Genomic DNA, 22330 nt, shown 5'->3' with positions numbered 1-22330 from the left:
CCAACGCTTCCCATGCTGGCTGAAGCGCCATGCGTTGCAGCTCCCATAGACATTAGCACCAGAGTTCCCTCTAGTAAGTAAGTATTGATCCCTCTAGGGATCAGCGGAAGAATTTTTATGCATTAGTGTTTCCACCACTCCCTAGAGGGCACCAGACGTATTAATGCTTCAAATGTGTATTTGAAGCATTAAACTATTGCCTCTGGTGCCCTCTAGAGAGCAGTGAAAGAACTAGTGCATTAAATTTATAAAACCGGTCAGTCGAGCCGAGGCGTCGCTTTGTCTCGGTCATCAGTAGCAGATATGAGGTGTCCGCATATTGCGAGAATGCCCGAGAAGCAGCGCGCTTATGAAGAATGGTGATGGGAGCAGAGATGGGAGTGCGCTCATCAGCTCTGCTGGTCAAGAACCTTCACGGAGTGGAATGGTTCCGAGTTTTCTTTTTTTCTTTTTCTTCTAAGGCTAAGAGTGAAAACAGTTGGATTACACACAGAGAGCTAGTCTTAGAGTCTTATACCTATTACAGTTCTAGCCTCCGCATGCATAGAACTTCACAGGCTTCACAAGAATTCCAGAGGTAGATCTTTTTGGTGGTGAAACTGAAACGCCGCCATTACCACTCACCCGAATGGATGCAGAAGTCCGATTGTTGAGAACCACAGCATCTCCTCGGCATGGCCTTGGAGGGGACACTTGTGGCTTGTATGGCTCGCACCAAGCCCCCTAGAGAGTTCACCAATTCTGAAACTCTATGCCAAGCCCTATTTGAAGCGCAGTGACAATCAAGGGGCCATGGTCTAGAGGGTTCACGTCATGTACGCTATCCCCAGAGCACATCTGTCGGGTGCAATTTAAAGGCTGTTAAGGTTTACTAAAGAATATAGATAGACTGGTGCACATGCAGCAGACATTCTCAACTCGTGACCGGTAACTTACCACAGTCACTGAAGCGGAAATTGTACAACCATTGCATCTTGGCAGTTCTTAACGTACGGGGCAGAAACTTAAAGAACACCAAAGAAACCAGAGAAGCTAAGAACAGTGTGCAGTGGAATGAAAAATATGTTTAACACTAAGGGATGGGATGACAGCAGAGTCGATCAGAGAACAAACAGGTGTATATGTTAGCTGATATTATGACAAAAAAATGAACCTGGGCTGGTCACGAGGACGGATAAATGACGGTCATTATTAGAGCAATAGAATGGATGCCAAGAGATAGGAAGCACGGTCAACGATGACAAAGGCTCAGATCGGGCGACCAAATTTAAAAATTTGCAGGAATAAAATGAAGTAAGCTAGTGCAGTACAGGGTGAGTTTGAGATCATTGGAAGAGCCGTTTGTCCTGCAGTGGATGTTGAATGAGAAAATGAGGATACCAGCCCTGTAGTATGGTGGCTAGATGCCTGTAGCTTCCACGGAAGCATGCACATTTGGGCTCGGTTGATTAACATCTTGCTGAGGAAACTGTGCATAGAACAGAACAAAAAGCCCCCAAGCCCGACTGATCCAATTGGCAACCACATCGGTGCTGCCATCTTGTGGCACGTACTCTAATCAAGAGTAAACGCAGCCAGCTGTTCAGTTAAAAATCCATATATGGCTATCTGCAGGCTTATGTAGATGAGTGTCGATAGTGACATCGTTGTCGGAATGTGATACTTATTCATTAGACAGGACACACTCGTGTAACCTGTAATGTTTTCTAATGTATATGCTGCAAAATGAAAAAAAAAGAGAACACTGACCAAATCTGATCAGCGAGTACTTTTTCATCTTTATATGGTCAACGTACTTGGGCACTCTTTGGCTAAATGGCTCTTGTGCCAATAAACATCATATATCATGGTCAGTGTATTTAATGAAAGAAAGATTATATATCATGGTCAGTGTGCTTAATGAAAGAAAGAATTTCGTCGGTGTACTTTCCTTCTTCCATCATGTTTCATCTCAACCAGAAGGGTTTCCATCAAACTCGATTTCATGCTCACAGGTCACAGTATGTGGCTGCTTTACCGTCTCAGGTTCACTGGGCATGCTAAACACTCCAGTACTATCTTGCACACAAAGAGAACACACAGACGCTGCTTAAACAATTTATTTTTTCTGTACAACCAGTGTGCTCCCTCATTTCCTACGCTTTTTGGCAGCTCGCTCCATGTGTTTTTTCTTAACGTGATAGTTGAGCCGGGCCTTGCGCTGCCGTGTCTTGAGGATCTCCTCTTTAGTCTTGAGCTCGCGTCGGAAGTGCTTCTTCGGGCCCTTCTGACGTGCAGGGCCGCTGTGCCGCTTTCCCAGCCGATCTGCACAAAGAGCACAAGAATTCGTTGGACTGCACGCGTGAAAAGTGACAAGAATGGTATCGTTGACAAAAATGGTATCAGCCTGCAAGGAACATTGAGCTACCCAGAAGCTGGCCTATTGGTTTGCTCAAATGGTGCTTACTCCCGAGAGGTGGTGGTACGGCTTTGATCTCAAACCATGACTAGTTTTGCTTCAAAAAATATTTTCTATTTGTTTCTCAAAAGCCAGTACATTTCTTTTTCTAGTTGTTGATTGATTGGCACAACCTTTCTGAAACTTCCTCTGCCTTTTGGGTTAAAAAAATTGGCCAACCAAAGCCATGCCAGTACAACGCGCTCGTTTAAACATTCAGTGCATCAACCCAACCTGCATGTAAATGCAGAAGATGTAAAAGTATAGAAAACTGCGCAAGTTGATGAGAATTCATTATGGAGAGTCTTCAGCGTGCGCAACAAACAAAGACGAAAGGGAAAAAGACAAACAAGCGCTCCTTTGTCTTCTTCCCTTTAATCTTTGTTTGTCCTGCATGCTGATGACTTTTCATAATATAGAAGATTTCTCTCAACCAGTTTGGCTGGAGGTTTGTGTGAACACTGTGTACCCGAAAGCTGGGACGGTGACGTGAGACGTCACTGACCTGTGACACACAAGTGAAATTTTTATTGTGATAACACATATAGGAACACTACAGGCAAACTTTTGGCATTCCTGCGATGCTCCGCATACAGTGCAATATGATTCTATCGTGCACCGCATGCAGAGGGCACAAGGGTGACGTGAGAAGGATAGTGGTTTGATGTGTGGCTGAGCACATAGATGGCCCAAACGCCCTATCCTGAAGGTAATCTTCACGTGCATGAAGGCTGAAATGACTGGTAGCTTCATGTGTACTGTCTTCTGGTGCACCATGGGTAGCGCTGTAGATCACGTACTTTCAAGTTTTTTTAGGAGTACTGTAGCGAGAGGCAGCGTGAAGTGTTCGCATCTTTCTGTTCGCATTCTTCGTTTAGAATCGTTACACCAGCATTGCAATGTTTAGCTCTCGTAGCCGTCTAATAAGATTTGTTCTTGTTGTTTGTGTGAGCAAGACACCGTACTTGTTACCGCGTCAATGATGGAATGGTAGAGAGTCCCTCTCCAATGCTGGAGGTGCCACTAGAAAACCCGCCATTATTTTCTAATTGGCACAGAAATACCACCGATCAGGTGCTCAGTTTTGTAATGGTACTCATTTAAAAAAGGTGACCCCATAAATATCTACAAGACCTCTGGGCACAGCTTTTTTACCGGTAACATGGGTATAAGCAGATTTCTGACATACTGCTCAGCAGAACAACATTTCAAGTTCCTTGGTAGGACACTCGTTCTACGGGAGAATCTGTGGCACGAGACTGATGGACCTAAAAATCAGGCCACCTAATGTTTTATTTATTAATTTTTTTCAAGTTCAATCAGTCAGCTAATGTTTGCTGCAATTTACGAGACTGGTAAGATCAAGCTACAGTCTTGCTTCATGTGGCTGTCTAATGCTTTGCTACCGCTGCTAAGTTTTTAACACTCTGCCTTTCAAGTGAAGCTGTGAGTTTTGAAGTATATTCTTTAGTAAATAAATACCTCGAACTAGATTTCATGCATCTCGCTGGCAGTCTTGATACAATGCAAAACATGCATGTGTTTCATGTTAGAAGCTGAATGTGACAAATCAGTTTGGTTTCTGGCTTCACATAACTGTGTTTATTTGAGATTTCAATGTAACGATTTCACCACTACTGGAAAAGCAAGATTGAATGTATCGTATGGACTTGCACATATCGAGGAAAGTGCTCCATGGAAAGGATGTGGCTGGGGCTCCAGAATTTAAAAATTTCTTGATGATGCCAGTTGAAGAGATCCCAGAAGTGCTGAGCAAAGGGATCTCGCCAACAATGCACCGTCAATTCTTACGCTATAGTGTTCTAGAACAGAGGAGTGCTCGGTACGAGCTTCGAAAAGTGAAGCCCAAGCAGGGTCAATCCGCTTGCAGCGCTGTGATCGGTAGCCTGCAATGTGTCGTCGTTTAAGAGTTGTGCGTGGCTCCGCCGAAGTGGTGCAGGGGTAGAATGCCCGCTTCCCACTCAAAAGTGCCGGGTTCGAATCGCAGCTGTATATGGTGGGTTTTTTATTCTTACTGTCATCTTTTATAGCTGTACTGGTTTTCATTTGTTTCTTAAAACTACCTCCAGTTGCTGCATGTTGGTTCAAAAAGTAACGCAAAATGTGAAGTAAAATAGAAGAAATTTGACAGTAAGCGCAGTTATTTGTAGTGCCACCGCCCGGGATAACAAAAACGTAAAATTGAACAAAAACGTAAAATTTGGCCTCCGAGATTTTCGCAAATACGAGACTCGAAATGAGAGTTCACATTTTACGTTACTTTTTTGTAGCAATAAGTAGCAACAGAAGCTAGCTTCAAGAAACAAAAGGAAAGCCAACACAGCTATAAAAGATGACACTAAGAATAAAAACCCACCATCTACAGCTGCGATTCGAACCCGGGCCTTTTGAGTGGGAAGCAGGCATTCTACCCCTGCACCACTTTGGCGGAGCCGCGCGCAACTCTTAAACGACAAAACATTGCAGACTACTGATCGCAGAGCCGCAGGTGGATTGACCCTGTTTGGCCTTCACTTTCTGTGCATTGGTGCTGTGGCTGTTCCGAGCACTCCCCTGTTCTAGTACACTCTACTTACACCATCATAGAATATGGGTTTTTATGTAGAGCTACACATAAACAATGCATGACGAAGAAGTAAAAAAGAAAGCAACAAAAAAAAATGACCAAAGGAATGTTTTGTGCAGTCAACCAAGGCTTACCTGGGCGAATAAATTTAAGCACAAGGCCCAGAAATCCTTATTTAAAAGTTGTCTCCTGTGCGCGTGTTACGAGTTGGGTGCAGCAGTGTGGGTGGAGTAAAGATGTAACAAATAATGCCATGCGCGCTTCTTTTTAAAAAAATTTTTACGTAACTGGCCCATCACACAAGTAACTACTGTTTTTTGCAGGCTGCATGAGAATGTCTGGGAACCTTCCTGCTTATTTTAGACTCTTGTGATAAGATTGTGCGCACAGTGCAAGTTTATGCTGGAATCTTCGATGCCACATGCACAAATGCCGACGCTGATCAGTTTTCTCGACGACTGATGATTATGATCACTGCTATAGTTTCATTTAGAGTGTTACTTCTTTTGCTGGGCACAAGTTTGCCCAATAAACAGTTCAATCCCTTTAAGCTTCAATTCTGTATAGTACTTCATCATCACAACCCCGTGACAATAATATGTACAACAAACTTGGTGGGGTAACATTAGATGACTCTTGTTGAAGCAATTCAACATTGTTAGTCTGTTCAATGTGCGACAACTGAAGGTCATCTGCCGATCTTCATTCTGAAATGTGCAGGCTGACGCTCAAGTGGAACACACTGATGCCCAAGAACCAGCTGCTGCGTGGTGGTGCCGGCTTCCACCAGCCCCCACTGCCTCCACCACCCTTGGCTCTCCGGCCAAGGGAGGCCCCGCGTCATAGCCCAATCATGGCCCGCAATGCCATACCATGGCCCGGCTATACGCACCTCGCACCCGCCATTGAAAAATCCAAGGCTGCCATTTAAAAGCTCCTCTGCTCCTATCCGATTAAGTTTTTGACGTCACGCCCACACTCGTGATGTTGTTGAACAGTGCCACTAACACTACGTCAGATACGCCGTTTCTGTTGTTCAGCAGGTCCATTGCGATATATATGAAAATCCTAACAGTACTGTAGAGAAACGTAATGAATATGACATGCGACCATTTAGGGACAAACTGTTACATCCTAGTGGCGTACCTTCATACCTGGAGCCTTCCAGGGCAGAAGAGGTGGTTGGCAGGTCTCACCTCCTCTGCCAATGTGTGCCCAGAAAATCACCCGCGACAGAACTGTAGAGCTTGACTCTGCCAGCAACTCTTTGCCCAATTCGTGTGCATCCGTGTATTTTTTATGGTAAAAATGCTAGCTGCATCTGAAGAGACTCGCTTACCTGTCACCTAAAGAATGCTGCAACATTAAATTGCTCACACTTACCAACAGAGACAGTTCACTGCACTGATCAAGCGGATGCTATTTTTTTCTCACTTGTACTATAGGATACCCTCTCTGCACATTTTGTTTATTCAACTTCAGGCACAGCTGAACGTGCAAACTAACGTCCTCAGCAGGCTGACAGAGGCGGCTGTACACTGCACATACTATATACATGTCGGTGGACTGGCATATGCAGCATTGGGGAGTATGTTTATTAGTTATTTGAGAGTGCCATGCATGTTGTAATGCAAATAAACTGATTATCCTTATTATTATTATTATTATTCGTTGTACACACCTTCACAATTTACAAACACAGCATGGAAGAATGTGATGTCTTATAATACTTCAAAGTGTGTTGTTACATAGCGCTTATTTCTATAGGCACAATTAGCATGTAAGAAGTACCATGTTTACTCCAATCTAAGCCGGTCCCGATTCTACGCCGACCTCCTAAAGTACAAACCCAGAAAAAAAGGGTCGCCTTGAATGCAGGCTGACCAGGAAAAAAAAAAGGGTACACATGACGTTCTCTTTCATCCAGCTTTCTTCTGTGCGTACTTGTAATGAGATCTCTACTGAATGAAAACTGATGCCACTCCTCTGAAATGCGGCACCTGCTGCTGCGAGGCACTGATTGTCCCAAGTGATTTGTGTGCAGCGTGTAGCCTACTCAAGCAATCATGGCGCCCAACTGTGGCGCGACACTCGCATGCGAGTATTTATCGTGCGAGTGTCTGTGGAGTGAAGTTTCCATGTGTGCGAGCCACTCACTTCCAACAGTACACAGATTGGCACGTATCATGTTGGGCTGACCTGGCAACGGCTATGCTTTCTTTCGCACTTTAGGTATATTGCAAGAGGAGGAAATGAATAGCCGTACGATGTCTTTTGGTTGTCGCCCACTAGAAGCAGTCGGTCGGCGTACAATGGTGCTATGCCACACGCACTGCCCAACAGAAAGTTGAAGATGTGTAGTGCGACGGGATTGCCAGCAATAAGTCGCACGTTCGTCGGTGCCAACTATCACTTGCGCGGAAGGTGTAATCGTTGGCTGGCCGTCGTATGTAACCGAATATGCGAAAGATATATTGTGGTAGAGCGTGGCGTTGGCCACACCTTGAGTTGCAAGGTGTACTTTGAACCGGCAGGCATACAACGAGCCACGATGGCATGAGCAATCAGCAAATGCATCTGCATGGTCATTACGCTGGTGGTAATATTAACTGGCGGCAGTGCGCCTTGTTGGCTACTGGCACGGCCACTAGCTGACGTGATACTGTCTTTTCTAGGCATCATTAGCAGTGCACCATATTTTTCCCAGCTTTGATCATAAACTGGCATGTTTTCTTTAAATCCTCGAATCTAAACCGACCCTAGGGGTACATAGGTGTTTGAAAAAAAGAAACTATCGACCTATATTCGAGTAAATATAGTATATAAGTCACCGCGTCGTACTACATACTGTTCGCTACAGTACAACCCGCGTTTGGCATGCTGTTTGTACTGTAGCGCACTTTACATTTGGTCCAGAGTGTTTATGCGGGCTTGTTGGTGCATACTGAGCTACGGGTGAACAGCACTACAATGGGACAAAGAAAGAAGGGACAGGACAGCGCTTGGTCCTGCCCCTTCTTTCTTTGTCCCGTTGTAGTGCTGTTCACCCGTAGTTCAGTACATTTGGTCCTTGTAGCTCTTTGTTAACAACAAAGGCTTGTTGCAAAATAATAGCAGGCACCCATAAAACCCACAAAGGTAGTGCCAGAGTCCTTCAATACATTTATAGGTCATGAAGCTTCGCCGTAACTCTATGGGGGAGCTTTGTGCGCTGCAAGCGGGGGCCGCGGCGCGGCGCTGCATCCAGTTAGTTTGCATCAGGCAGACGGCAGCAAAGGCGGCTACCGGTGTCAGTGCAAGATATCTTTGCGAGTCAGCGCGCAGTTTTTACCTTATGCCCTGTATTGTGCCTGAGGGTCGGAAAGGATGCCGCGTGCCTGCTGCGTACGCTAGATTTGATTAAGACACAAGGTAAATGACGAAAAGGTGTCAGTACTCTGGCTGCCCCGGAGACAGCGAACAGCGGGAAATGTGGAAGCGTGCCATACCACGACGAGGAACTGGTGCTTTCACACTTGACTCCCCGCATGTGCATGTCTGCAAAAAGCACTTCGATGAGATAGACATTGTTCGGGTGCACCAATGGCTAGTCGGAGGAGGTGTGACGTCGCAGCACAATGTTCCGAAACTTTTGCCGGACGCTGTGCCAAGGATTTGACGGCCTCCCGGCGTATTTGTCTAGCGCAAAAACCTCCAAATCGTGCCCGCCTACACAACAATAATGTAAAAGATACACACAAGGTATGTGCTGTGCATGTGTATCAGAGCAAACATCTGAACTAAATAAAAAATATTTGGTCACGAGTGCTGGTATCATAGGGTTTGAATTTGGTGAAGCAATTAAGAATTCCTAACTGTCGTACAAAACAAGCCTGGTTCTGACACGCTAACTGTAGATGTAATCAACACCCGAAGAAGACAGAGGCGCTTACTAATGTGGGAAAAAAAGAAAAATAATTTAGTGGAAGTCGCAACTGAAGAGCGGAATAAACTCACAGGGTCCCTTAAAGGGCCCCTAAACCACCCAGCGGTCGAAATTTAGTTGAGGTGAGGAAGTTGTGCTCGAGTTTACAACGAACACGTAGCCGTGAGAATTTTTCGAAACGGTGCCGTAATAGCGGAGTTACACGCGTTTGATGATCGAAATGCGACGATCGCTTCTTTCCCTCTTTCCTACCTCTTCCAAAACCGCTTTGCCCTCCTCGCTGAGTCAGCTGAATGCCCCTCCTCGTCTCGCGTGGCATACGTCACCGCTGACGCGCTGTTCGAGACAGCGTCTACTTCCGGTTGCCGCGACTCCGACGCTCCAGCTCGCTGTCAACTCTGTGTGGTATCTGGGTGCACTGTTCGTTGACTAACCGCTGTTGCTGCCGTGCCGGCCCGTGCCCCTACGAATCGTGCCGGTATGGACCCTGTGTTGCGCGCACGCCTTCAAAGGATCGCCAACGTGATGGACCCGTACGGGGACACGCCGTGCCAGACCACCTCGGCTCGAGATGAGGAGCCGAGCTCGAGTTCACGGAGCTCATCAAACCGCAAGGCGTGTATGTGTAAATAAGCTAGCGACTTGGCAGTTGCGTTAGGGCCCACTCATGCTAGCGGCACGGCAGCTCGCCGTTTGCCGTTTTCAGGCTGCCGTGCGCAAGTGATTTCGTTCGCGCACGTCAGCCGTTCTTTGCCATTCGCAGAATAGGTCCGAGACCCATTTTCGTGCCGTTCTCCGTCTGCCGGAGAGCGACGTGGCCAATCAGTGACGGAGGTGCGGTTACCATGACTACGGCGCGCCGCGTCGTCTGCTTTCGGCTCTCCGCGTCGTGTGCGTCTGTCGCGGGACGCTTCGAGCCGCTTGCTTTTTTTTCCGCGCTTTTACGCTGAAAGTGCGGATGTCGTCCGTGTCGTTGCCAGGCATGGTTCCAGCAGTCAATAAAGCGTTTTAGTCTGTCCGGCATTAAAGAAAGCGTCGCGTAAAACCAAATAAAATGTCCCCAAGCTGGCGCCAGGTCAAGTGGCGCCAGCTATGGAGGATTAGAAACAACTAACAAAGGCGTAATCTATGTCCTCCGAGCATTCGGAAGAGCCCTTCTCGACTCGCTAAGCCTACAGCATCGATTATTTGAGTATGGCTCTCCAAAACGGGGCTGAATCGGTATGAATACTTTGCTGTCGAAGCTTAAGGACATGAATCTAAAGCAAATGGAAGCATCAGTTCGGAGCTTACACGCTACAGAGCGCACGGCGGCCACTTGATAGATTCGAGGTGGACGACAACCGCTTTTGGCACTGCGGCCATGTTTTTCGGAGGCTTGCCGGCGTAGCTTGCCGTGCAAGTTGGACTGCTGTTGCGCGTGCGGCGACGGCCGGCGTTCTGTGGCACCGCGCCGTTGCGGCAGGCTTGCCGCTAGCGTGAGCGGGCGGCCGCAAATGTCGATTCACAAGCGGCAACATGACCAAGAACAGCAAGGTGCGCGCGAACAGCTGTTTGCAGAGTAACCGGAAGTCGTCGGTTGTCGTTCGGCCAATCGCAAGCATCGAAAGTGATAATGTCATCGAGTTTCACTGGTGATGTCACACATGTCAGTGGCGGGAATGGCGGGGACAGGAAAGGAGAAGCTATTGTTTTTTCGAAATTGTGGCGCGCCCGCGACCTGTAGCGTTGCGGCGTGTGGCATCGTTGATCGCGACGGCATTCTGCACGCGATGCGCTTGTTTACTTGAAATGTTTGGGAAAATGTCGGAGGGGGTTTAGGAGCCCTTTAAGCATTCGCCTTAGACTAATCGAGTGGTTAAAGCCACCTTCTTCGTTTTCTTCAGTCGATGTATTGGTCCTCCCCCGCCCCCCTCCGAAAGCTGTCTGCACCTAAGGTGGTTTTGCACTGCCTCCAGGATAGGAGGCATTGCAAGGTTTCTGCCCCTCGCCTGTTTTTGCACTGCCTCCGTGATCAGCCCAACAATCACGGAGGCAATGCAAAGAGACGATGTCATAAGATGACATCATCGTGTGACGCCACATTACGCGACGTCATGATGACATCACAAATTTTGGCGATCTGTGACGTCATGGTGACGCCATCTCGTGATGATGATTTTTTGCATTACTCGTCTTGACGCGGCACGCTGCCGGTCAATTTTTGCGTTTGATGAGGCATCTAAGGCTTCCGCCTTAAAAACAGTAAAGAAGCACTGCGAAATCTACACAGTATTGCATGAGCAACCAAACATTAAATGCGGCACGACACCGTAGCGATAAACCAACGCAAAAAAACCCCCACAAAACTAGGGAAAATCCGTATAAAGTATTCCTCGGTGCTCATCAATTGCTAAATTCAAAGCACTGATTCATTCAAACTGACTGTTGGTTCGATAAATACGAGGCTATTTTAAGATATTTTTGTATACAAACACCAGGTGTACAGACTGAAAGATTTGATATGCGCGTTCAAGAGTTGCAGCTACTGTACCTCCGCGAAGCATTAGGATGTGCCAGGGCCCTTGAAGAACTCTGGATCATCCACAGATTTCCACTAGATGTTTAAGAAAACGGAAGAAACATGCTTTTATAGTGGTAGTATATCGCACAGCGGAAGCAGCATGCGTTTGTCGCCGACAAATTTCGTGCTCCAAGGCCTCATTCGACGCTAAACTGCACTGTATTAGAGCTTTCCTGAATGTACCTGAAGGTAATATTGCTCTGAAGATATAATCAATGTTCACCGGTATATTTCATCATGTTTTTAAGTTCCGATGCGTGCCATAGAACTGCAGCGCCGGCTCCGCTCTGATGCCCCCACAGGGTCCCTAGTGGCTGCTCCTGTCCCTATATCAAACTTTCGCGGAAGCTTCATGACCAGTAAAAGTATTGAAGGACTCTGGTAGTACTGATATAAGAAAGGGCTCCAACAATCCTAGATGCCTGTTGCTTTTCATGGCAGAGTTCGGTAGAAGTGCCATGTTATTTCCAACAGAAGGCAAAGCGTGTGGGGCTGTTCGCGCTGGCCACCCTTGATCCCAGCAAGGACATACAATAAAGTTTTGTCTTTCTCTCACTCCTCCCCTCATTCATGGGACAAATTAGCAATGGTCAGGTGCTCTTTGACGTAACCTTGGTCGGTGCGACGCGAAGTGTGGAGGCACGCATGGCTGAAAAAATGGCAGTAGTCTTCAACATAAATTTCGATGGAAGTTGCATGTGATGTTCTCATTTTTGGAGACGGCAGCAATTCTTGCTAACTGCGCTGCCTGCTCTCCTTGACATGACCTTGGTCGGCACAACACTGCAGAGGCACCACTTCGCTTTAACAGAGACTGTACAATCAAAAGGTGTGGCAAGTCTCAGTGACATTGCTAATCAAACGTATTGTGTCACAGAATTATGTTTTCACAGTCCAGATATACAAGGTTCCGCACGGAACAAGCGTTGTGATAAGAGGTGAAACATATGCAACATTGACATTTGGGTGAGAAAGAGCTGCAATTCAATGATAACCTTGAGATATCAGAGTTCAAGGAGCTTGATGTCATTCCATTTCATCGTCATCATTATTACCAAATTATGATAATCACCGCCAGTGTTGGGGAATGGGCACCTCCATTCCAATTCCATTCCGGGGAATTAGAACTTACCACAATTCCATTCCTTTCAATTCCTCGGAATGAAAAAAACTTAGCCCATTCCCACTCCGGGAATGGCCGGGCAGTTCAATTCCATTCCTGTAATTCCTCAATGTAGGAAAGAAGGAAAGAAGTGTTAATTTCAAGGGCTCGTTTTCTTTGTTATACACAATATTAATGAGAACTAACAGACAATAATGCCAAGGAAAGTATAGGGGATGTTTTTAGTAGTAAATGTAAGGTAATTGTGAAGAAAGAAAAGTGGACGAAAAGACAGCTTGCCGCGGGCAGGGACCGAACCTGCGACCTTCGAATAACGCGTCCGATGCTCTACCAACTGAGCTACCGCGGCGGCCATCCCCCCGTCCACTTTATAGGGTATATATGTGCATTTAAACGTGGGAGCGTCAGTCAGCGCCGCCAGTAGCCATGACGGCGAGTGTGGAACACTCTTTTTCTGCCTGTTGGCGTCACGTAGCACGTGAACTTATTACGAGCGGGCAGCTGACCAATAATCCCTCGCATACTACCTGAAAGCATCAAGTCTGCCAGAACGAGACCCTCGCTATGAATGAAGGAAAGAAGTGTTAATTTCAAGGGCTCGTTTTCTTTGTTATACACAATATTAATGAGAACTAACAGACAATAATGCCAAGGAAAGTATAGGGGATGTTTTTAGTAGTAAATGTAAGGTAATTGTGAAGAAAGAAAAGTGGACGAAAAGACAGCTTGCCGCGGGCAGGGACCGAACCTGCGACCTTCGAATAACGCGTCCGATGCTCTACCAACTGAGCTACCGCGGCGGCCATCCCCCCGTCTGTTAGTTCTCATCAATGTAGGAAAGGCACCTTGATAGTTTTATCGAGCTAAGAAATTACATAAAGCTGATGTCATCAGATGCATTAAGAACTGTAAAAGTACGCAAAACACGTTACCATGGTCAAGTAACAGTAGCTTGGTGACATATCTCCTGCAGTTCAACCACCCTACTAATTCCCATAGGGGCAGTTCTCCCCCTACATATAGCATTTGCATGGTCAGCAAGTTTGAACGAATGGTGATATTAAAAGTGTTTAAGCTTAAATGTGTGAATGCTAAAATGACGACGTAGCGTATTTTTATGTTGACAAAAGTAGTGTTGAAGAAGACTAAGCAGTTTTGTCATGTGTCTGGAGTGCCTAGACAGGGGCACGGTATTGCAAAAGGGTGGGGGTGAGTATGAGGTGAGATCGCGGGCAAGCTGGTATACGAAAGCTTGCAGTGAACACAAGCATTGCGTCAGCGTCAATATGCATCACAACTTAGAGAAGCGCTTTTTCGAATATGCGTCGTTGGCGACAGAAGCAAAAAGAATGAAGTGAAGGGTGGGGAGTCAGCAGGCACTTGAGGCACCGCCGGGTGAGTGAAACAACTTTACTGAGTCCACAAGGGGAAAAAATCACTAAGGGGTGGGGGGTTCTACCGCCGCCGTAGTTCTGCATGACGGCTACCAACGGCACAGAACCGCGCTTACGCAAAGAATATAGACAAACTTCGGAGCAACGCAGTCAATATAAGGACAGAATTCTGGTAGGAGCGTTGCTTATAAATGTACGGTGCTTCCATCTTGATAATACTGCTTTATTGTTAAATTCGAGGCTCTGACTTACTAATGTTTGAAGTTTGAAAAACAGCGCATAGACGAAAACGTGCTCCACTTTTTGAAAAAAAAAAAAAAACCCTTATTCCATTCCCATTCCATTCCGTGTAAAAGGCACTTAATTCCATTCCCATCCCATTCCGGAGCCACAAAAATGTGGAATGATTTCGGAGTCATTCCGATTCCGGAGTGGCAACTCTGCAACACTGAGCACCGCTATGTAGCGATAGCAACACAAATGTGATTGAAATGTTCCCATAACTGCTACCATCGTTACACGGACGATGCTCGTCAGCGGCCTGGCAGAACAAAACCACTCACCGCACGCTGAAGCTTTCTGCTTTCCAAGGCTACTGCCAGCCTCTCCCTCTTCATCATCGCCGCTTCCTTCATCTTGTGCATCCATCTGTGCCTTCTTCCTCCACTGCTTGTAGCTGATGAAGCAGTAGGTCAAGGGTTTTCTTCCAACACATTTTCCGTAAGTGCCAAGATGTAATGAGGTAGCCAAAAAAAACCCAGCTGTTTATCGCGAATCAATTGCAAGAACAGAGGTGTTTCGATACCTGACAAGTTACAAGAGGAGAAGAGCATTGAATAGAGGACTCTTCAGAGCAGGAATAGAGGTCTTCTCTGCTCTTGTTAATCTGTGATGCACTACCTTTACGTACATTACCATAATAGTACACAAAGTTCTGCCAGTCAGGAAAGACAGACAGCACAAATAACAGTGCTGCACTTGACTTCAGTATGAGTGAGAAAGGATACACGTCCGACTTGTACGATGCTGGAATCCAGGCACCACTCTCCGTTCGGATTTTCTTTTTCTTGGGATCACTGTCTTCACGCACAAAGCGCTTCCTCTTTCGGTCCCTGCAAGGTGCAGTGAAACAGAGCAGCATAAAAATCGTGAAACACCCACCGAGGTATCTTGCAAAGTGTACACAATCAGTGCCTTTAGGAGATGATCTTTTTTTTTTTACCTCACAGACACAGAAACACTGTCCTTTTGGAATGACTCAACTGAATGCAATTTGTTGTGTTAAAAAATAATTTAATTCTGGGGCTCCATGTACAAAAACCACGGGATTATTATGAGGCACACTGAAGTGGAGGACTCCGGGTCAGTTTTGACCATTGGAGGGTTCTTTAACGTGCACCTAAATATAAAGTACGTGGGTGTCCCTGTATTTAGGCCCCATGAAATGTGGCTGCTGTGGTCAGGAATCAAACCGAGGTCACAAACCTTAACTAAGCCACCACGGCGAGTCTTGCATTTACGAAAAAAAAAATCAGTTCTAATTGTGGTAAGATCTCTCATTTAAGCTGTAAGATCAAGCTTACAGTTTTATGACTGAAAACGGGCATTATATTCCTGCAGTGAAGAAGAGCTTCATAGAAGGCAGTGTCATTTTACAAAACAATCTACCGGTTAGGTTAGTTTGAGTTAGGTCAAGACATGTGTTGGCTGTACCACGAAGCCCTCATCTAACAGCCTTAAAAAAATGATCTATGCATTACAAGATCAACTGTGCCAGAGGAGTTGTATAACCAGGCATTTTAATGCAACTTGCTGAATCATCATAATCATTGCCAGCCACTGCAAGACAAAGGCAGTTTATCCTGTCCTGCGCAACCCGATTCCATTTTATGCGTGCTAATCTCTTGATTTGATTACCGAAGGCAAACCCAGGAATTAACTTGCCTTTTTACCTGAAGTGGTTGGTACGCTTTAATAAAACAATATTCAAATCTATTATAAAGCGGTGAAATTGACCTGGAAGTCGCACATGAAAGAACTTGATACCTACTGAAATTACATTTTTGCTAAAGGTGCATCAATATAACAAAGATCACATATTTAAATATGTGTATTTAATATTTGTATTTGATTTGAAAACTAGGTCGTCAAAAACTTTTGAATATTTGAGAATACGAATGCTTTCAGAAATATGGCAGTGCATTCTTTGCATTTGTTTCTAACTAACCTATGAACTTGCGCACGATTAATAGGCCGAATTTTGAGGTTACTTTGCGACGTTAAACATTTCGTGTGTAAAGTGTACTTAGCTACTGGTCATCTAATTTGCACGAGGAAGCCAGCCTCCCCGCGGCGAGGGGCATGTGTTTGCAAACAGCAAGGCTCCATTTTAAATAACTGCAACGATATCGTATCCTGCATAAAAAGACTAATTTCAGGTAATTTAGGCATCCAGAAGCCTCAGAGCAAAACTTGAAACTTAAAAGACGGCACAAGCACTACAAGAAAGCTTGTAAAAACTGTCATTTATTACATCGAAGCTTAAAAAGGTAAAAAAAAGCCACCATTGGTGCTCATGGGTAGTCATGCGTGACAGAGCATGACCAAGAACATACTTTCAAACTTTTCGGAAGTGCTGTGCCCAGACTTATGTCATAGCAACAACCACAGGTTGCACAAATCATCTGCTTATGTGCTGTCTGAAGGCTGCCGACAAGAAACCTACAGTCGAAGCCACATATAACGAGTTATTGCGCACATCGAACTGTATATATTTTTAATATATAAAATATTTCATATATCAAATCGCCTCTATATACAACTCTTTAGTCATCCCTTTCAGATTCGATATATTATCCAGGTTCGACTGTATAAGCTACCGTTACCAACCCTGCGGCCTTGCCGCGACAGCTTCAGCAGTAGTATTTACTACTCACTCGTAATGAATTTAGGCGAAGTAATAGATTGCCGCAGGTGGCCTTTAAGCACAACACAAAAAGCATGGGGGTGATTACGCACAGGAGTCCAACTGCACAAGCAATACTCTGTCTGCGAGATAAGTGATCCAAAACAGCATTGCCCATCCATGCAGCCTCATTAAGGTTATGTAGAATGGTTGCTTTACAGCGACTGAAAATGTGAATGCGTGAAGCATACAAGGTACAGTAAAACCTCGGTGATACGATCACGGCTCGTACAAATTTGTGGTCCCGGCCAAGGCCCATTAGCCTGCAATGTATGGGAGTGCGGTTGTTGCGAACAGATTTCCACCCTGCGACGTTTGATACGAGCGTACGCTTGCGAACAGGTACGAACAGGTGCTGCCCACGCTGTCGCGGAAGACGCGGCAGTCCCGCGCGGGCACGGGCATGCGCACTGTGCGACCGTGTTGTGTACCATATGTGGTACACAACACGGCTAGGGAAATTATGTCCAAGAAAAGAAACCTCGAGATAAACACTGTCGCTCAGCTCACGTCAACACGGAATACGTTGTAACACAGGCAGACTGGGCAGACGACGCTCGCTGCCCACAGGAGGTTCAGTGACGTGTTCTGGACATATCCAATCAGATCAGCCGCCTGCATGATGTCGCGCTTCCAATGCGACGCGCTCTGGAAGTGGGCGGTTTGAAAACGCGTTTGGCTGAGCCGCTGTGATCGGTGGCAATTCGCAGCTTCAAAGCCTTGTAATAAATTACACAGTTTACGCACAGAGCTTAAATCGGTCTGTAAATGATCCTTAGGACTTGCTCTACCAGCTCAATGTGTTCGTACAAAATCGTCAAAACTGTTTCAGGGTCCCTTTAAGGGGGGACGCGGCTTTCGTATTGCGAAAAATGGCAAAGAAATCGATTTTCTGAAAATCAAATTTTCAGTTTCTGGAACCCTTTTTCTATCTGATTCCAAAATATCTACACTGAAAACCACCCAGAAGTGCTTCGAAAAATTTGTTTTGCCCTCCGAGGTGGCGAAAATTATTGTGGAAATGGCGAAAAAACAGCGATTTTCAAAAAATTGTAGCTCCGCGATGACGCGATCGCGAACCAACTTTTTGGGCTTGTCGGAAAGGGCATGTCTCCGTGTTCAAATTCCCCGCTTCAGCGGGCTCCTCCATTCAGAAAGAAGTGCACAAAAAGCAAACACTTGAGAGTCGTTCCGAGGCCTCCGATTGGCCGCGTCCGCCATGTTGCCCCAGCTCGCCTCGCCATTGGACCGATGCTCGCTCCGGGAGATCGTCGTCTGCGTGTTGTGCGTGTCGCGAGTTCACGGCTGTCGAGAATCGCGCTACTTGACACGTTCGCAGTTGTTCTGTGTTCACGGCTCGACGATCACTTAGAATATAATTACGCTTTAGTTTGGAGCTGCAAGAGGAAGTTCGATCTGATTACGATGGTGCGCCGCGCTCCTAGCGAACATCGCAAACGCGCGTCTCGGACCGGCTCTAGCGTTGACTTCAGCGTCGGATACGCGGTTAGATGTTCTGTTTATCAGCACTTCTGACATCGTGACGAAGGCGATCGCGGGACGACTCTTTATACTCACGACCACGCATTACGCACTTTGAAGCAACGGGCACCACGGCCTGCGCACCTACTGCTCGGAGTCGTCACTAGGCCTAACTCCGCTCACGGCGCCGTTTGGCGAGACGTGGGCGAGACGAACCTCGAACTTTGCGGGCAACAACAACGCGCTAGCGTGCTCGCGGCTGTGTGCTTCTTCGCAAGCGAAGAAGCACATCGCTCGCCGGCACTTCGGAACCGCGGATGGGCATTTTACGCATCGGCAGTGAACTCGACAGCAAAGCTCGATCGTCAGACCCCACGGCCACGGACTGCTCGGAGCAGCGGTAGCAATTTCGCGCGTCGGCACCCGAAAATGCGATACAAAGTATACTGCGCGCAGATTTTTCGCCATCGTAGCTTTGCATTCGCGCATCGTCACCGAACGCCGTCACCAAGCACATCACGCGCCGGCTCCACGGACCCCGCGGCCGAGCACTTCGCGGTCAGAGTGCTATCAATAAGCACTAGTGATGTAATTTAGACGTGCTTGGAGCAGTGCTTGATATCGCCGCAGGCGTTTATGGATGTTCTGAAACAATGAAAGCCTCGTAGACTAGCGTTGCCGCGGTCGGCCGAATGATAATACGTTTCATACGCGAGAGCGGCAAAAGACCGTGTAGGAAGCAGGGGGACGAATTTTTATCTGCCCGACTCGCGTCATTGAATAAACTGCTCAAAAATCCCTGTGCCACTAATGTCTTGGCCATAACTGTTTGCTATTTGGAACGAAGGCATCGGCTATCATGGTGTGAGCCATTTTCTCTCACAACAAACCTTTCTCTTTATAAAAATTATTCTATGATTAATTGTAATCAATAAGCAAGACTTAATTAGGCTAATGACAGCATAAATACAAGAAATATGTGTAATTATTTCAGTATATGGCCTTATTAGATTGCAATATCTTCTTTTCTGTCTTGTCTGCCACACCACTCCTTCATACAGAGAACTTGGTTTAAAATCCATACTGGTTTTTTTTAGATCAAAAAAAAAAAGAAGGAGGTTATGAAAAAAGAACAAAGGCACACTGCAGAAAAGCCACATGTCCAAGAAGTGAAACATCATAAAAAAAAACCAAAGATCACTATCTTTAGGTGTTTTAGAGAAGGCCAAACTTTAAACGCCGTTTTCTCAATACTGTTTTTTTGGCATCTTGCTCAGCTTGTGGAGCAGATATCTTGGCAACTACTACACAGATTTTGATTCCGTTTTTTCTTTTTCAATCCTTGAAGTCTTGTTGACAGGATGACATTATTCTTTACCTTGCTTAGGGCCTAGTTTTTTTTGTAAGTGATAATTAGTGCGTGAGAAATTCTGATGCAATACATGAAGCTGATGTGGATGTTATTTGTAAAAAAACTAAAAGCAATAGACAATTTTTAATAATGTCATCCTGTGTAGAGCTCTTTTGAGTAAAGATCAAAACCACTTGGACCTTCCTGGCATGTTTTGTTACAGTGCTAGGCTTTTCACCAGCAGACTATGTCATCAGATCATGTAACATAGTGTAATTTGAAAACTACTCGAGATATCGCAATGAAACTTTATATATAGCTATTCGAGGCACTCTTCAGTATGCCTGCCAAATTTCATTACTCTAGGTCAACAAACAAAAAAGTTTTTTTCGATCGCCACCTCCCCCCTTAAGTTACTTTCGCTGCAGTACTCTGGTTTCATGCAGGAAAGCATGGTACGATTAGGAAGGTGTTACTAGCGGTCACGCGTCACAACACATCTGGTTTATTAATTACACACGCGCGCACACACCGTATGTTTACGGGTACAAGTATGGTCGTTGACGTCCAGAAAGTTTACTGGCAATCATTCAGAGCTGTTGATGAGGTCGCTACGGCCCTGAGAAACACAAACTCAAAACGTATGCCAACTTTCTTTTGTCGCATACTAATTTTCCATGTTTTCTGGTGATACGAATTTCGGATGATACGAATATTTTTGGTAACCCCACGAGAATCGTATCACCGAGGTTTTACTGTATTCCTATGAAAAAAGGCAGCCACTGCAGTCATACACTAATGGTGTCATAACAATTTATGACATAACCATTTGTCACAGTAAGAAGGCAGAATGCTCGAGAATGTCTCAAACATCGATACAGTAGAATCTCGGTGATACGAACCCAGCTGATGCGAATTTCGGTCTGATATGAATTCCCCGGCCGAATTTGATTGTGTCGAATGGGCCAAAATCCGGATGTTCCAAACACTTTTCCACGTCGTGACGGGTGATACGAAGTTGGGTACCAAAACCGTCGAGTGACGGCCGGCAGCAGCATGATCCTGAACTACGTGCACGATCTGGTATCGTTTGCCACAACCACTGTGGATGAAGCTGCGGTCGCTATCGACACGATCATGTATGGCGATGACGAAACTCCGAAAGTTCACATGCATCCGATGCTCATCGAGTCAAAGCGATATAGCCTGTCGCAACCACTGCGGACAAAAGTGCGGTTGCCGCAATCATAGATTACAATGACGTAGTTCTGAAGGCACGTGCGTGGCCAGCGCTCATGGACTGAAAATGAAACTACCGTTCGCCATAACTGCCGCGCACAAAGCTGCGGTCGCTGTTGACACAATCATATGTTGACGACAACACTCCGAAAGTTCATGCGCATCCAACACTCACCGAGTCAAAGCGATGCAGCTTGCTGCAACCACTACGGACAAAAGGGCGGTAGTAGATAGCAACGACGTAGTTCTGAAGGCATGTGAAAACGGAACTACTGGATTGAAAACTGAACTACCGTTCACCGTAATCACTGCGCACGAAACGGCGGTCGCTATCGACGCGACACGATCATCAATAGCGACTATGCAGCTCCGAAGGTATGCACCTAATACAGCCGTAGATTAAAGGCAATAAAAGTTTTAAAAAGGCACGAAGCGTTTCAGTGCTCTTGTTGTTCGCTGATGACTATGGTGGAGCGGACTTTGACGCTTAGATTTCAAGTGACCTCAAATGAAGCTTTGATGCACGTGTTCGCGGCAGCCAGCTGCGCCGTCCCTTATTGGTTCGTTCGTGTGTGTCTCAGAAAGACACACGCGAACACACTCGAGCTCTTTCAACAGCAATAAATGTTTTGTGCGTAGTATATCATGGTTAGAAAATGAATTTTGCTAGTTTCTTGGTGATACAAAATTTCGGGTTATACAAATATCTTCGCTCCCTGTTGAGATTCATATCACCGAGGTTCTACTGTATTATACACAGAAGCACATTAGTAACTGAGAAATTAAGGAAATTAAGTTGTCCATGAAAGTTCGGGTTACCTCAGTGTAGTTGGTTATTTAAGGTAACCACAGAGCACGATTTGTGCCACCAGTGGGACATTCTGGAATGCAGGCTTGATGCTGTGGTAGGGCCTCAGCACTATAACTCAAACTACCCATAATAAAAAATAATATTTCAGTCTGATGCATGCAAAAAGGAGCTTCTTGACAGTAACCCTTGAGAACGTCGCAAGTTGAGTTTTCACCGGGTTGTGCTCCACTAAAGCTCCTTGCTCCGTTGCACTGGCCGTTGGGCAGTAAAGGGCGGGCATGGCAAATGCCGTGTCAGAAGGCCGTTCTCAGAGGCAGGTGGTTTGAAGTGCACTAATGGTATGCAAAGCACTAAAACATGTTTTTCTTTCACACTCAGCATTTCTTTGGCACGAAACAAGCCCTACAAGGTTTATGGAATGCTATTTCAACAATCGATGCCGACTTAATTAGT

General features: G+C 45.9%; 1 protein-coding gene across 1 annotated transcript in view; it reads right to left on the bottom strand.

Annotated features, from left to right (window-relative positions):
* Positions 1-2098: 2098 nt before the first annotated feature.
* Positions 2099-22330, bottom strand: part of LOC119381933 (ATP-dependent RNA helicase DDX54) — a 45521-nt gene continuing 25289 nt past the window's right edge. The window contains exons 10-12 of the mRNA XM_049412941.1: positions 15037-15141; positions 14593-14705; positions 2099-2304 (exon numbers count right to left, since the gene is read on the bottom strand). Of these exons, the coding sequence (XP_049268898.1) occupies positions 2129-2304; positions 14593-14705; positions 15037-15141 (394 nt within the window). The 3' untranslated portion in view covers positions 2099-2128. The remainder of the gene's footprint in view (positions 2305-14592; positions 14706-15036; positions 15142-22330) is intronic.

The sequence above is a fragment of the Rhipicephalus sanguineus genome, chromosome 2 (genome assembly GCF_013339695.2).
Source record: "Rhipicephalus sanguineus isolate Rsan-2018 chromosome 2, BIME_Rsan_1.4, whole genome shotgun sequence".
NCBI lineage: Eukaryota > Metazoa > Arthropoda > Arachnida > Ixodida > Ixodidae > Rhipicephalus > Rhipicephalus sanguineus.
This window is presented reverse-complemented; position numbering and strand designations above follow the sequence as displayed.